At 39.0% G+C, this 15683-nt stretch overlaps 1 protein-coding gene across 1 annotated transcript in view; it reads right to left on the reverse strand.

Annotated features, from left to right (window-relative positions):
- Window positions 1-6220: 6220 nt before the first annotated feature.
- The window catches only part of LOC147602640 (uncharacterized), a 41446-nt gene continuing 31983 nt past the window's right edge, over window positions 6221-15683 (reverse strand). Inside the window, exon 2 of the mRNA XM_086797589.1 lies at window positions 6221-6274. Within this exon, the coding sequence (XP_086653715.1) occupies window positions 6221-6274 (54 nt within the window). The remainder of the gene's footprint in view (window positions 6275-15683) is intronic.

Here is a 15683-nt window from a genome sequence, read left to right on the forward strand (position 1 = left end):
AGTACTACCATTCATCCATTAACTTCAATAGCATTCAAAAACCATTCCAATTAAGCTTCTCAAGCTTGAGAGGGGTTGAGAAGAGAGAAACATTGAGAAATTATAGAAAATGATCAAAATTCACTAATTACCTTACAAATTGCTTGATTCTTTGTTCACGGTAGAGGCCCCCAACCAATAAATTGGTTTAGCATGTTGATGGAGTCACCAATGGGGATTGAAGAAAGAGGGAAGCTCCAATTTCTTCAATTTGGAGAGAATTTTAGAGAATGGTGAAAATTAGCATTATTTCAGCATAACTTTAGTATAGTAAAATTCTCCTAATTTTGTCAAAGGACTCATGTTCTATTTATAGGAGAGGGAAGCTCTAACCAAAGCTAACTGAATTCTAGAATTTTTTAGATTCAGTTTGGTTAAATTTGGACTAGATTTGGATCTAGTTTGGTTCCTTTTTTATTCGGTTTGGTTCCATTTTGATTTGGTTTGATTCAAGAGAGAGGAGAGATAAAAATATCACATTATTTTTTAGTTTAAAACTCATTCAAGCATGTGAAGTATGCACCTCCTTTAAGGGACTCCCCTTCCTTACATATGTGTCAAAATTGAATCATTATACCCAAAATATCTCATATTTTTAATATTGCTCATAGTTTTTTACTAATAAACCTTGTACATTTTCAACTCTTCATCTTATGTGAGCATTTACTCATTTTTGGATACCCAAAATATCTCATATTTTTGATATTACTCATAGTTTCTTACTAATAAACCTTGTACATAGTCAACTCTTCATCTTATGTGAGCATTTACTCATTTTTGGGTATCTTCTTTTACAAATTGGATTTATCTCCTCCCTACACATGGATTGATGCTATTGGCCCATAGAAACCTTAATTGGACCATAATCCAAAATTTTTTGAAAATCTAGACCCTTAGGCTAAGGTCCTTTTTATACCCATTTCCAGAGGTATATGGATGCATGAACTTAGGATAATAAGGCCAATTAACTTTAGAAGAATAAGGCACAACAAAACAAGCCAAACACATGAAATAAGAGACTCTTTAGGAACAATGTTTAGATAAAAGAAGATTTCTACCTACTGGAGACACCACTTTGAAAGAGATAGGAGGTTTTACTTAGATACTACCCTAGCTCGCGAGATGAGGACATCTCGAATCTTTTAAGTGGGGAAGATTGTAAGGTCCCTCCCGAGCCATGTATGTATGTGTCTCTTTTAATATAGATTTTAATAAGGAAAGAGAGTGCACTTAGAGAAAAGTGAGACAATAAGGCTAGAAACATTAGGAAAGTGTTAGAATAAAAATATTAGCTCCAAAAATCCTAAAAGAAATAAGAAGACAAGAATAGTTCTATTAAGAGAGAAATATCTCCAAAAATAGAAATTCGAATTTAGGTGATAGGAGGTCATATTTAGAGTCTATGCATACTAAAAATGTGGAAAATCAATGCGTTTCTAAAGATGGTATGTTTGCAGCTATATACAAACGTTTTTGCCTATTCTACCTGCTATGGATTGTAGACTAGATGCCTTCCGGTTCTTTTGACTGGTTATATGACCATATTCTGAGTTTTTATTAGAGAGTTATGGCCAAAACAATTTGCTGGTTTGTCAGGGTCTCTACATAGGAAAAACTGTAAGAAGGCAACAAGTAGCCTCAAGGTAATCCTAGAGCTTGAGATGTATATATCCCTTTATTCTTATCTAATATCTTAGAAAAGAAGGTTAGATTGCTATGGTCTTTCGGAGGAAGAGACCAAGAATCCTCCTCGGATGAAGAATGCTTTTTCCTCTCCAGTTGTTGAGTCCAGCCATTTCTTCTCTTTGACCATGGTCTCTTGCTCTAGTAGAGCTCCTTCTATCTCGTGCAGCTTCAATTCAGGTACATTCTTTAATGTTGCTACAATGTTTTCATATTCACCTTTGTCCACACTCTTCAGAAACACTGCTAGTGCCTCATCATCTTCTACCTTTTTGTTGCCAATGGCTAACAGTTTTTGCTTAATGCTTTTATATTTGTTCAAGTGTGTGATTAAAGGTTCACTTTTCTTCATATCCAATTTGTAGGATTGCATTAACAGATTTATCTTTGAATTTTTAGCTTGTGTGCCAAAATTAATGAAAATATTAAAATAAGATATATATAAAATATTTAATAGTAAAAAATACAAAAATACTAAACTATGGAAGTCAAAAGGGAGGGAGACCCTCATTATTTTAGGGTAGAAATGTGAGGGCATAGGATTTACTTATGCATAGTGAAGTTGAAGCATATGAACAATGATGGTCCAAAAGTATTATTCGATAATTAAATTTTTCTCTCTCAAATTGTTGAAGGAAAATGTACTTCTCTCTCAAATTGTTTTTCTCTCTTAAATTGTTGAATGAGAATGTACTTCTTCTACCTAATTTGGCATATAAATAGCTCTCGTTCTTCTATAATTAAATTTTTCTCTTCTAAAAAACATCTAACGCAACTAGTTCTTCCTTGTGATACACATCTGCCATCTCTCGTAATTCCTTTCTTTGGCATAACTCTCGCAAAGCTTGTGCTTTATCTATTTCTAGGCACAAGATCACTCCTCTGGCTACCCTCAATTCTTCTTTGGTTGCCATCTTCTCTTCTTCTAATGAAACATACCACTCCCTTAATTCATTCACACTATAGCTTCCAATCTCACCTAGGTCATTTTCCAAATTAACTTTTTGATCCATGTCATCCATGCATTGTTTCCTAAGGTCTTCACTACCTTCACTCTTCATCGTGGACTTCTAATTCATTCACACTATAGTTTCCAATCTCACCTAGGTCATTTTCTAAATTAACTTTTTGATCCATGTCATCCATGCATTGTTTCCTAAGGTCTTCACTACCTTCACTCTTGACTCATCGTGGACTTCTTTTCCTCTAGGGTTTCCTCTTCCAGCACTTCAGGATTCTCTCCACAACTATCGAGAATGGACTACTAACATCTTCATCACCCCCATTAACATCTCCTTTCCTTCTTTCTCACACTTCCTTTCTAACTTTTCCTTAACAACTTCCAACTTCCTTCTATCTTTCTTACTATCTGCTACTATATTTTCTATCATAAAACAGTTAGTCTTCCATTCTTTTGATGTAGATAGCCAATCAATGATGTCACTGTCTAAACCATTCCCTGAGGAATAATGCACTTCGTATTCTCCTAACCCATTTTGTTTTGCATAGTTTCTTTGGTGTACCGTGTTAACTTTTGTATTATCCCCCAAAGGAGATGCACTACGTCTTAAGGCTCTAATCAACCATAAATAAGATTGTTCACCTTTAGAACCCACTTCCTCACTTGCACTTGTGGCTTCCCCTTTAGAGACATCCCCACCATAATCTGTGGTATCTTCCTTGATTATTTCCTTAAGCCACTCCTTAGGAACTTCTCTTATCTTAACTCGATCATCTCGAGGGACAATTGTGATCAAGTCCTTATGCCAACTTTGGTCACAACAACGAGCTTGCGAAATCCATGATCACCCCAATAAAATAGGATATGATGTGACATGAGAAGTAGGACATACAACTAAGAAGCTAATTCTAAACTCAAGTCCTACAATGGTAGTATTTAGGGCTCATAACACCCCTAAGGGTTTAACTCTTCATTGATCCCCTAAAGGCCGCGGGACGGCACCAACAGACCCATGACCCCAAAAAGGCAACAACGATGTCTCCACCTGGGTGAGGGTAAGTCCTAAGAAGAGGCATCAAGAGCCCTGGGCTTCTGGACTGAGAGTGGTCTCCTTGTGGCCGTGTAGCCCGCTGAGGTGCACGCGTCACCAACACCGAAGACTCCACCTGGGTGAGGGTAAGACCTAAGAAGAGGCACCAAGAGCCCTCGGCTTCTGATCGACAATGGTCCCCCTTGTGGCCGTGTAGCCCGCCGAGAGGTGCACACGTCACTGCAACACCGAAGTCTCCGCCTGGGTGAGGGTAAGTCCTAAGAGAGGCACCAAGATCCCTGGGCTCCCCCTTGTTGTGGCCGTGTAGCCCGCCGAGAGGTGCACACGTCACTGCAACACCGAAGTCTCCGCCTGGGTGAGAGTAAGTCCTAAGAGAGGCACCAAGATCCCTCGGCTTTCCCTTGTGGCCGTGTAGCCCGTCGAGGCACACGTGTCACCTCTCCTCCAAAGACTCGCCTGGGTGAGGGTAAGGCTATGCGACGGCACCAAGAGCCCTGGGCAACCGAAGCAAAGCACCCCGTAAAGGTCCAAAGAAGTTTCTCCCATGGGTTCTAAGGTGCCACAAGCGCTTTGGGGCCCATGACGGCCCGCTCCTCTCAACACTTAGTGGCTGCCAACTATACCTTTATCCCACTACATAAACTGCATTTGGAGAACTCACTACTCTTGACCAAGGAAACATTCTTGAAGTCATCATTGCATATCCTACCAAAAGAAGATTTGGACATATTTTCTAAACCCAAATGGAATAGGCCTTTGTTTGTCTCACATTGGATATCTATCTTTTTATATACTTCAAGTATTACCAATTGAGTCTCTCTAGAACCATCCAACATGGTTCTATTTCTGTAAGGCATACGCTCTGAGTTATTTTCCACAAACGCTTGCCATGAAGGTGATGGGAGGCTTTGAGAATGGCACCACTACCATTCTTCCTTGAATGTAAGAGAGAATGGAAGTGGTGCCATTCTCCCCTTCAAGGTGATGGGAGGCCTTGAGAATGGCTTGTTCGTAATGCCCCTCCCCACTACAAGTCCTACATATAGGGGATGCTGATCCTGATGCTTCATTTCATTAGGGCAATAAGCAGCAATATGCCCTTCTTGTTGACAATAATAGCATATTATCGGACCTTGTGGCCTATAACGACGATTGCCACCCATTCCAGTATTCCCAGGATTCCCAAAGTTTCTTCTAAAAGGAGATCCTCTTTGCATATTCCCACTATTGTTAGGAAATGAGGTCCTATAGGTAACGAAGGTTGCCCTTGTGCAGGCAATCCTCTTTGCATAAATGGTCATGGTGGGGGGCCTATCTCATGAGTCACATTTGATCTATCCATAAAGTTATAGTTAGTTCGCAATCCCTGAGCTTGTCGTTGTTGTTAATGCTTATGCTTTATATAACATTGTTCCTCAGTGTGATTGTTTTGCAAATAGTAGTTGAAAAAGAGGGTTTGGGGTTGGTTTGGAACAATCCTAGACATTGTTGACCATACCCATGACATTTCCTACACCAAATATTTGATCTAGGTGGGTTCTAAGTATTTGACGTACCCTACGGTGCTACAGTATATACCTCTTTCTCTTGTGGGCATACCGCACTTAGAATCTCTTCTTTAATTTTTCCTAATGAATTTGCCACTATCTCAATAACTTTAGCCTCACTTAAAGGTACTTGAGGCGTGCCTATTTAAATCATATAAGCAGGTACTCACACATAAGGATTATATGGGACATATGTTGATGGGTTAGGACTCATCATAGTTTGCCCTTATATACTAGTTCCTGGCATTTGAGACATTCCATAAGATTTTGATGGCTCCACTTGCCTCATTGGTGCCACATAAGATGGCTATGAGACCTTAGGGTCTTTATATAACATTGTTCTTTAGTGTGATTGTTTTGCAACAAACAGCAGTTGCAAAAGAGGGTTCAGGGTTGGTCTGAAACAATCCTAGACATTGTTGACCATACCCATGACATTTCCTACACCAAATATTTGATCTAGGTAGGTTCTGAGTACTTGTTGATGCACCCTGCGGTGCTACATCATATACCTCTTTCTCTTGTGGGTGTACTACACTTAGAATCTCTTCTTTAAACTTTCCTAATGAGTTTGCCACTATCTCAGTACTTTAGCCTCACTTGAGCCGTGCTTGTTTGAACCATATAAGCAGGTGCTGACACATAAGGATTATATGGGACATATGTTGATGGGTAGGACTCATCATAGTTCGCCCTTACATACTAGTTCTTGGCATTTGAGAGATCCCATAAGATTTTGATGGCTCCACTAGCCTCATCGGTGCCACATAAGATGGCTGTGAGACCTTAGGGTCTTGTAATAATTCTTGTCATCTTTGCTGACTTAATTGTTTAGCATCCGCTAATGTCGCAGGACGTTTAAGGTGCACATGAGTTTGGGCTTCTGTATTTCTAAGTCCATCTATGAATCGATGCTATTGTGTCTCATCATTCGGGGCATTAGCTCCCATCGTCCTTATAATTGTTTCCATGGTCAGTACTCTCATTAATGCCCTGGAATAAGAACCAAAATGATCAGCTCTCGTCCTAATCACAAATCAAGCACAAAACCATGGTACCAAGGTAGTAAAATATATGCTTAGGGTGTAGCCCCTCACCATGAAACCTGGAAATTTTGCTCTCTTAACCAAGAAAAATAGCCCATATACTCACAAAGAACTTCGCACACAGAAAATATCATCTTCCTCACCATCCTCACTCTCGTCTTCTTCTAGAAGAAAGAACAAGAAACAAGAAAGGCAAGAGAGAGAGTTGTGCCAAAATGAGAGAGAAAGAAAAGTGAAAGAAGCATACACATAAGGAGTCGTGCATAACTTCCTCAACCAACTCCCACTACTTTTCTTGATATTATGAAAATTTGAGTACATCTTTAGCCTAAGTTCTATGAGACATTTCATTTTTTTGCAACCAAAGAACTAAAAAGTATCCCACAACCTTCCAAAAGTTTAAAACTCACACATATATTTTATTGACCATGGCTTTTACAAATTTGTTGTAAGATTCCTCCCCAGCCTCTCAAGATGTCTAGCATCTTCCCGTGTAATCAAATCCCTCTTCAGAAATATAAAAGATCTTATTTCTAAGTGTTTTAGCCTAGAGAGAGAAAATTATTCTAGAGAGAGAATATTCAGATTATGAATATTTTTGGATAGAAAAATAACTCATCCTATTAAAATAAGTTTCCCTGAAACAGAAATTCAAAAAGAATTTTCCAATGTACAATTGGAATTAATTGGAAATAGGTATAAAGGACCTTAGTCTAAGGATCTAGATTTTCAGAAATTTTTGGATTATGGTCCAATTAAGGTTCCTATGGACCAATAGCATCAATCCATGTGTAGGGAGGAGATAAATCCAATTTGTAAAAGAAGATACCCAAAAATGAGTAAATGCTCACATAAGATGAAGAGTTGAAAATGTACAAGGTTTATTAGTAAAAAAATTATGAGCAATATTAAAAGTATGACATATGTAAGGAAGGGGAGTTCTTTAAAGGAGGTGCATATTTCACATAAGATGAAGAGTTGAAAATGTACAAGGTTTATTAGTAAAAAAATTATGAGCAATATTAAAAGTATGACATATGTAAGGAAGGGGAGTTCTTTAAAGGAGGTGCATATTTCACATAAGATGAAGAGTTGAAAATGTACAAGGTTTATTAGTAAAAAAACTATGAGCAATATTAAAAATATGAGATATTTTGGGTATAATGATTCCATTTTGACACATATGTAAGGAAGGGGAGTTCTTTAAAGGAGGTGCATATTTCACATGCTTGAATGAGTTTTAAACTCATAAAAATTGAGATATTTCATCTCTCCTCTCTCCTCATTTAAGTCTAGTTCCAAAAAGTTAGCTTAACTGACCTAAAAATGGTCAAATATTGACCAAACTGATTTAGAAAATTCTAGAATCAGTTTGTTTGGTTAGGAGCTCAATTTTTCCTATAAATAGAAGCCTCCCCCTTGTTGAAAAATATATAGTGTTTATGCATCGTTACTCTACTCCACCTAAGCCAAGAACTGTGAATTCATTTAATAATTCACTAGTTTTTGGAGCTTCCCTCTTTCTTCAATTCCCATTAGTGGCTCCATCAACATACTTAACCAATTGATTGGTTGGGGGCCTCTACCGTGAACAAAGAATCAAGCAAGTTGTAAGGTAATTAGTGAATATTGATCTTTCTATAATTTCTCAATGTTTCTCTCTTCTCAACCCCTCTCAAGCTTGAGAAGTTTAATTGGTATGGTTTTTTTTAAATGCTATTGAAGTTTGAATAGTAGTGAAGAGTTACATAATGCTATTGAAGTTAATTTTCATTTATGTTTAAATTCTAATGATTTTTATGTAAATTCTCTCTCTCACTCAAGAAATGGTCATACTCATGACCCATTCTCAATCCAAATCAAGCTTTTCATAAAGCTTTTCCTAAACCAAGATTAAGCTATGCTTGAGGCCAAATTAATGGCTTTTTTCTATGCTTTTAGTTTATGTATATTAATGATTCAATCCATTATGGATTAATAATCCAATTAGAGATTATTTTAATTATTTTCTTAATGATAAGCATTATCCCTTAGAAAAATTGAGATTTATCAGTCATAGCAGCGGAGCTATGGCAAAATTTTTATAAAACTTATGCATAAAATAATCTCATTCAAAGCATAAAAAGAGGACTTCCTACCATATTCTAGGAATTATCATCCTAGATTAATTGAAAGAATTTCATTACAATCATGGAGAAATTGAATTTTAATATTATGCATAATGGATAAATTTTTATATCAAAAGTGTTATTTTTACCATTTTTATTTCATGCATAGAAGTATGCATAATGGATAAATTTTTATATCAAAAGTGTTATTTTTATCAATTTTTATTTTCATGCATAGAAGTATGCATAAAGGATAAATTTTTATACCAAAAGTGTTATTTTTATCAATTTTTATTTCATGCATAGAAGTATGCATAATGGTTAAATTTTTATATCAAAAGTGTTACTTTTATCATTTTTATTTTCATACATAAGAGTATGTATAAAGATATATTTTATTATAAAAGTGTTACTTTTATAAAAATTGATTTTAATGTATAGAGGTATTTTAAAAAAAAGATAAATTTTAATCGGAGATCGACGTAAATGAATATTCCTCGAGAAATCCATGTTTTGAAATTGTAAACAAATATTCATCGTAGGAAATTTTAGAAAAAGAGAAACTAAGATAGTACCTTTCGAGAAGATAAATTTAGAGAGAACCTTTCAGACCTAAACTTGGACTCAGATTATTGATCAAGGCCTAATTCCTTCGTGAGTTTCAATCAATGACGATGTGCCCAGTTCGTGGGAAATGTATTCAATCATCCATCGAATCAAAAACTAAGTTAAGACTTGTGACTTGATCTAAGAATCAAGTTAACAAAATTTGAAGAATTCTGTTTGGAATTGAAAATTGAATCTAGGGATTTATGATATACTCATGGTAGTCAAACAAAAATCAAAACTATAAACTTGCATAGAAACCCTGCCTTCTTAAAAGACTGTCTTATGCCAGAATGCTGGAGGGAGCATTTGGCATATATGTTTATCTAAGGGAAGTCGGTTGCAACAGCTGGCGGGGAGTGTTCGAGGGACAGCTCACGCGGCAAGGCTTGCCGAGGTCTTCACCAGCCTCGGTATGGTTAAAATGGTGCGCTTCCAGTACGATGGACGAGGGCCGACGAAGCGGTCCCTGAGTGAAGTGCCAGGACACCTAAGGAGGATCCTGGAGGGTTCTGACCAGGCGATGCACGGGCTCGCGGTGCCGAGGACATCCATGCGTATGTCGAGGAAGATATTATATGATGGACCTATGTTTTTTTTTTTTTTTAAAATCTATCACTGGATCTCGTTGTTGACTTGCTGGTCTTAACGGAGAGTCCAGAGTGATACTGTTTTGTTGAGAAACAAGGACTCAATGAAAATTTTGAAGTATGACATGTATAAATCGTAAATTGTTTATCAAGGATTGTTTTTATTAAAGTTTTAATAAAGAGGAGTGCGTGCGTATTTGTTTTCTAAAGCTAAAGTTAAGAAAGGCAATTCAATTATGGGTGGGTGAGTACTTATTTGGTTCCACCGATTCCAGTGGTAGGGTGGTGGCTAACCCATGGGCCGGATGGGGTTAGGCTGGAATTAGTGGAGTTTTAATAATCAAATTGCAAAATCTTAGGATTACGCTAAGATTCGAGTAGTTAAATAATCTCCTGATAAATTTTTCCATAAGTAGATCAACGGCTGTGCCTGACCTGGATCAGGAAAAAAGCGTTGAATTTACTAAAATGATCAAATTATATCAGTGATAGTTTCCTTCTATCTGGTTTATCCAGTTAAAGGATAACTTAGAATTGATCACGTTAGAAAAATTCGTTTTAAAAAAAATAATAAAATAAAAAAAAATCATAATGGCGGAATCGCCCCCGCTTTCCGGGCATGGGAATTTTTCCCGGTTTCGGTTTTTGGAGTGACCACCAGCCTAGTTTCGTGCCCGGACATTCGAGAGCGAGACCCCGAGTGAGAAACCCGCCCCGCGCATGTGGGGGTTGCTTCCGCTGTTCGGCCACCGAGAGTCCGGCGCGCGGAGGGGGCGGAGGGATCTCACAGTTGGTATCAGAGCGAAATTGAAAGCTAATAAAGATAATTAAATTCTTATCTGAAATTGGTAAAAGAATTCAGAAACAGCATTTTCATAATGTATTTTCATTCCGTAAGTTTCTTTAATGAAGAAATTTTAATCAAAGAAATTGTTTTTATAGATGGAAGTTCCCCATTTATCTGGTATTTCCGACCTCACCCAGTCTCAAGATATGATTGCATTTGCCTTCGAACATCTCATCTCTTCCGCTTCAACTCGAATAAGCCGAACAAGACTCGCGCGCCATTTCGAGGATTTATATTTTCCTACCCCAGCGGAGAGAATTCAGCATAAGTGGTTTGCAGGGCAATATGTCCATGCCTCTTGCGACCGCCGTGCAATGCTGTGGGAGAACCTCTCATTGGCTATGATCTTGTTAAAGCTGAAAATCGTACGTGGTGTCATTTTATATCATTCAACGCCTCGGAATTTCAGGCTTGCATGCCAAGTCTACAGACTTCTTAGTTGTTTTATTCCTAAATGGAATATAATAGCTCCCTTGTCAGTAAGTGGACATTTGTATCAGGGCATGGCTATGGCCCAATACCGTCGTCATATGCGTTTCCTGAGGAGATTTTGAATTCTGGAGCCGAGCTGCTCTATGTACATAATGCAACTTTTATATAAATAAAAAAATGTTTTCCAGAAAAAAAAAAAAAAAAAACTTCCTGTTGTATAAATGATTGTTTACAGCAGTGGACGATCTGCTGATAAAGAAAAATCTATTATCGGACATATGTCATAGATCTCCAATAAGATCTTGTCTTGTTTAAGAAATTGTTTTTTTTTGAACTCTTAAGTCATTGGATCTCATGAATAATATCAAAATAAAAATTTATTAATATATAAATTTTGGCAGAATCATGAGACGAGGAAACCGTGGTCGTCAGCCAGACCCTATCTCTGAAGATGACGAGCTTGACCTTGATGTTCGCAAGGCTCTTCATAGGACTCAGCCAGGACCCTTCAAAGGAGAAGGGGAGAACTTGGGCGAGGCTGTGGAGAAATGGGTGGAAGCCATGGAAGAGTATTTTGACGTCACAGGATACAATCAGCGGAGCAAAATGGCTCTTGGCCGGCTGAAAATAGTGGAAACAGCCAGGGTAGCATGGAGGAACCACTGTGACACCAATCATCTGGACAGAAATACTCAATCCTGGAATGATCTAAAAACCTATCTAAGAAAGAGATTTTGCCCTCCTGGATTTTTAGAAACCAAAATGAACGAATTCTTAGAACTAAAGCAGGAGAGCAAAACCATCGAGGAATATCACCAAGCCTTTGCCCTTCTACTCAAATATTCACCACCTCTTGATGAAGAGCAACTCATGGCCAGGTTCATTCGAGGAATGAACGAACCCTTGGACACACTGGTCAAAAATGCCAAGCCAGTGTCCATGGCTGAAGCAGTAAGAATGGCAAAAGATTTTGCCAAAGCTTTTGTAGTAAAGGTCCCACCAAAACCTGCACCCTCTAACTTTAAGAGATTCCAAGCCCAGGGAAGTACTTCCAACTTTCCACCCCTAAAGAGGCAGCAAGGTCTGAATCAGAATCAGGATGCAGGAAGATTCAGAAGTGAAGGAAGACCCTTCCCCCAGAGTAATTTTTCAGGAACCTCACCACTTTCAAAAAATCAAAAGGATGAGCTCAGAACTGAAAATCGATGTTTTGGATGCCAGGGTTTTGGTCACCAGTTAAAAGACTGCCCGACTCCTACCATGTCAAGGGGACAGGGAAGTCAAGAACCCCGAATTCAGAGACCAACCCCTTTATTCCAGTCTAATCAGGGTCCGTCTCGCCCTAGCCAGGGAAACCCCAGAAGAATTCCAGCCCAGCCATCTGCCTCTATCCAGAGTAATCTCAGAACTCCTTCCCAGAATTGGAACAACAAAAGAGAAAGAGTTCTACCTCAGACTGCAGCAGCCAGAGCAGTCACAATTTCAGATGTAGTAGAAGAGGAGAAAGGGCAGATCTATGCTGCAATAGAAAATCAAGGGCCTAACCAGCAGTTCTCAGTCATCCATACTCCAGCAGAGTATCAGGGTAAGCCTTTCAAGCTTTTGATTGATTCAGGCAGTTCTCATTCATTCATTTCCCCTGGATGCTTGCGTAAGCTAGTCTTAGAACAGAAATCAGGGAAACCTATGCAAGTTGAATTGGCCAGTGGGAAGACTCTTTTCACTCACCATGAGACAGATCTTATCGAGTTCAATCTAGATGGTAATGTAACCGACTGTCAGTTCAAAGTCTTACCTCTAGGAGTTTTTGACGGAATCCTTGGAATGGATTGGCTCCACAAATATCAAGCTGACATACACTGTCACAATGGAACCATTTCCTTCCATGACCTTCACGGGAACAAAGTCCATGGAACTGGAGTTTCTGGATCCCCAAACCTTCAGTTAGTAAAAGCTTCCAGGTTACTGAAAGGACTTAGGAAGAAGCAGCAAATTTATGTTGTCAAAATGAACCCAGTAGACTCAAAACTTAAAGCTAAAGAACCAGAATGGTTAAGTGAATTTGATGATCTATTCCCATCAGAGCTAACTGAAATGCCTCCAGTTCGGGAATTAGATCATGTGATTGAATTGACCCCCGGAGCTCAACCAGTAGCCCTACGCTCTTACAAAATGCCAGTTCCTGAAGCCATCGAACTCAAGGAACAGCTTAGGCAGCTGTTAGAACAAGGGTTTGTAAGACCCAGTGTTTCGCCTTGGGGTGCGCCAGTTCTCTTTCAGAAAAAGAAAGATGGAACACTTAGACTCTGTGTGGACTACAGAGGTCTAAATCAGCTGACAGTTAAGAATAAGTATCCTATCCCAAGGATTGATGAGCTTTTGGACAGGTTAAATGGAGCCCAGATCTTCACAAAAATAGATCTCAAATCCGGGTATTACCAGATCAGGATCAATGATCCAGATATACCAAAAACAGCCATCAATACTCGCTATGGGCATTATGAATTTACTGTCATGCTGTTCGGATTAACTAATGCCCCAGCTACATTCAATCGCCTAATGCAGGACATCCTCAGAGAATACTTGGATGACTTTGTTCTAGTTTTCTTTGATGACATTCTGATTTACTCAAGAAATGCAGCCGACCATGAGACTCATGTCCGAAAAGTTCTTGAGGTTCTAAGGAAGCATCAACTCTTTGCCAAAAAGAGCAAATGCACTTTCTCTGCCGACCACGTTGAATACTTGGGTTTCCTGGTATCCAAAGATGGAATTTCTCCAGATTCTGCAAAAATCCAAGCTGTCATAGATTGGCCCGAACCAAAGACAGTGAAAGAAGTCAGAGGATTCTTGGGATTGACTGGTTGGTATAGAATTTTTATACCAAAATATGCCCTCATAGCTTCCCCCCTGACTAACCTTCTCAAAAAGAATATCCCATTTCAATGGTCTGCCAAGTGCCAAAGTGCTTTTGATAAGCTGAAGACCACCTTGGTAACCAGTCCCATTCTGAAACTGCCAGATTTCTCTGTACCCTTTGAGGTAGTAACTGATGCAAGTGGTTTTGCCCTGGGAGGTGCACTCATGCAGGAAGGTCATGCAGTGGCCTATGAATCTCGAAAGCTCAGAACTCATGAGAGGAATTATGCTGTCCATGACTTGGAATTGCTTTCAGTAGTCTATGCCTTAAAGTTGTGGAGACATTACCTACTGGGTAAAAGGTTTACTTTGATGACAGATCATCAGAGCTTAAAGTGGATCTTTACTCAGAAGGACCTCAACATGCGCCAAAGAAGGTGGATGCAGACCTTGCAGGAATTTGATTTTGAAATCAAGTACCGCCCAGGCAAAGAGAATGTGGTAGCAGATGCTCTCAGCAGAAAAACCTCCTTGCTTGCAATTACTGTAATATCAAATCCTTGATTACTCAAGCAAGTGAGAAGATCATGCAAGATAGATTCTTTGGCCCTATTACTACCCTACTTATGCAGGAAAGCAAAACTCCACAGGAGTTGAACAGAGTTCAAGGGTACAGCCTGGATGATGGCATTATGTATTATAACCGCAGGTTATGCATTCCCAATGATGAGGGGACCAAGAACCAAATTCTGAATGAAGCCCATGACAGCCTTATTGCAGGACATCCAGGTTTCATCAAGACCTACATGTCCGTAAAGAAAAGTTTCTTTTGGCCTGGTTTGAAAAAGGATGTGCTGAATCATGTACGTCAATGTCTGACATGCCAAAAAGTCAAAGCTGAGAGAGTAAAAATGCCTGGGAAGTTACATCCATTGGACATCCCCCAGATGAAGTGGGAATGTATCAGTATGGACTTCATTACTGGATTACCTTCAGTGCAATCAGGTTACAACTCCATCTTCGTGGTAGTCGACAGACTAACCAAAGTTGCCCATCTGATTCCAGTAAAAGAAACCTACACTGCAGTGGATGTGGCCAGAGTGTTCCTCAAAGAAATCTTCAGATTGCATGGCCTACCGAGGAGAATAGTAAGTGACCGAGATCCCAAATTTACTTCAAGGTTTTGGACTGCATTTTTTGAAGCAGTGGGAACTTTCTTGGATCTCAGCACAGCTTATCACCCTGAGACCGATGGTCAAACTGAAAGGGTAAACCAAGTAATTGAAGATATACTTCGGACATGCTGTGGCAGGGAACCCAAGAAGTGGCTAAGCTATCTGCATCTAGTCGAGTTCGCCTACAATGCTTCTTATCACCGAAGTATCGGGATGAGCCCTTTTAAAGCTCTGTATGGACAAGATTGCTTAACTCCATTAACTTGGTCTGACCCATTGATTAAGGTCGAGATGTCCAGACAGATGCTTGAAGACATGGAGCAACAGATGCAGTCAATTCGTAAAGATATTAAAGCTGCCCAGGATAGACAGAAGCAATATGCGGATAAGAAGAGGACAAATAGAAAATTCAAAGAAGCAGATATGGTCTTCATTCGAGTACGGCCCAAAAGAAGTTCCTTATCTCTTGGGAAGTACAAGAAGTTATCACCCAGATATTGTGGGCCATATCTAATTACAAAGAAAGTAGGTGACTTAGCCTACGAGCTTCTTCTGCCTCCTCATCTCAAAATTCACAATGTATTTCATGTAAGCCTTCTAAAGGAATATGTGCCAAACTCAAATCATATGCTTGATGATGAAATCCTAACCTCTTCAACCCAAGGACAGATGGAACTCCAACCTGAAGAAATTCTCGATGTTCGAGAAAAGCTTCTCAGGAATAGAATTCTCAGAGAAT

This window comes from Cibotium barometz, chromosome 66 (assembly GCF_041138505.1).
Source record: "Cibotium barometz isolate CiBa-2024 chromosome 66, ASM4113850v1, whole genome shotgun sequence".
In the NCBI taxonomy this organism is placed as follows: Eukaryota; Viridiplantae; Streptophyta; class Polypodiopsida; order Cyatheales; family Cibotiaceae; genus Cibotium; species Cibotium barometz.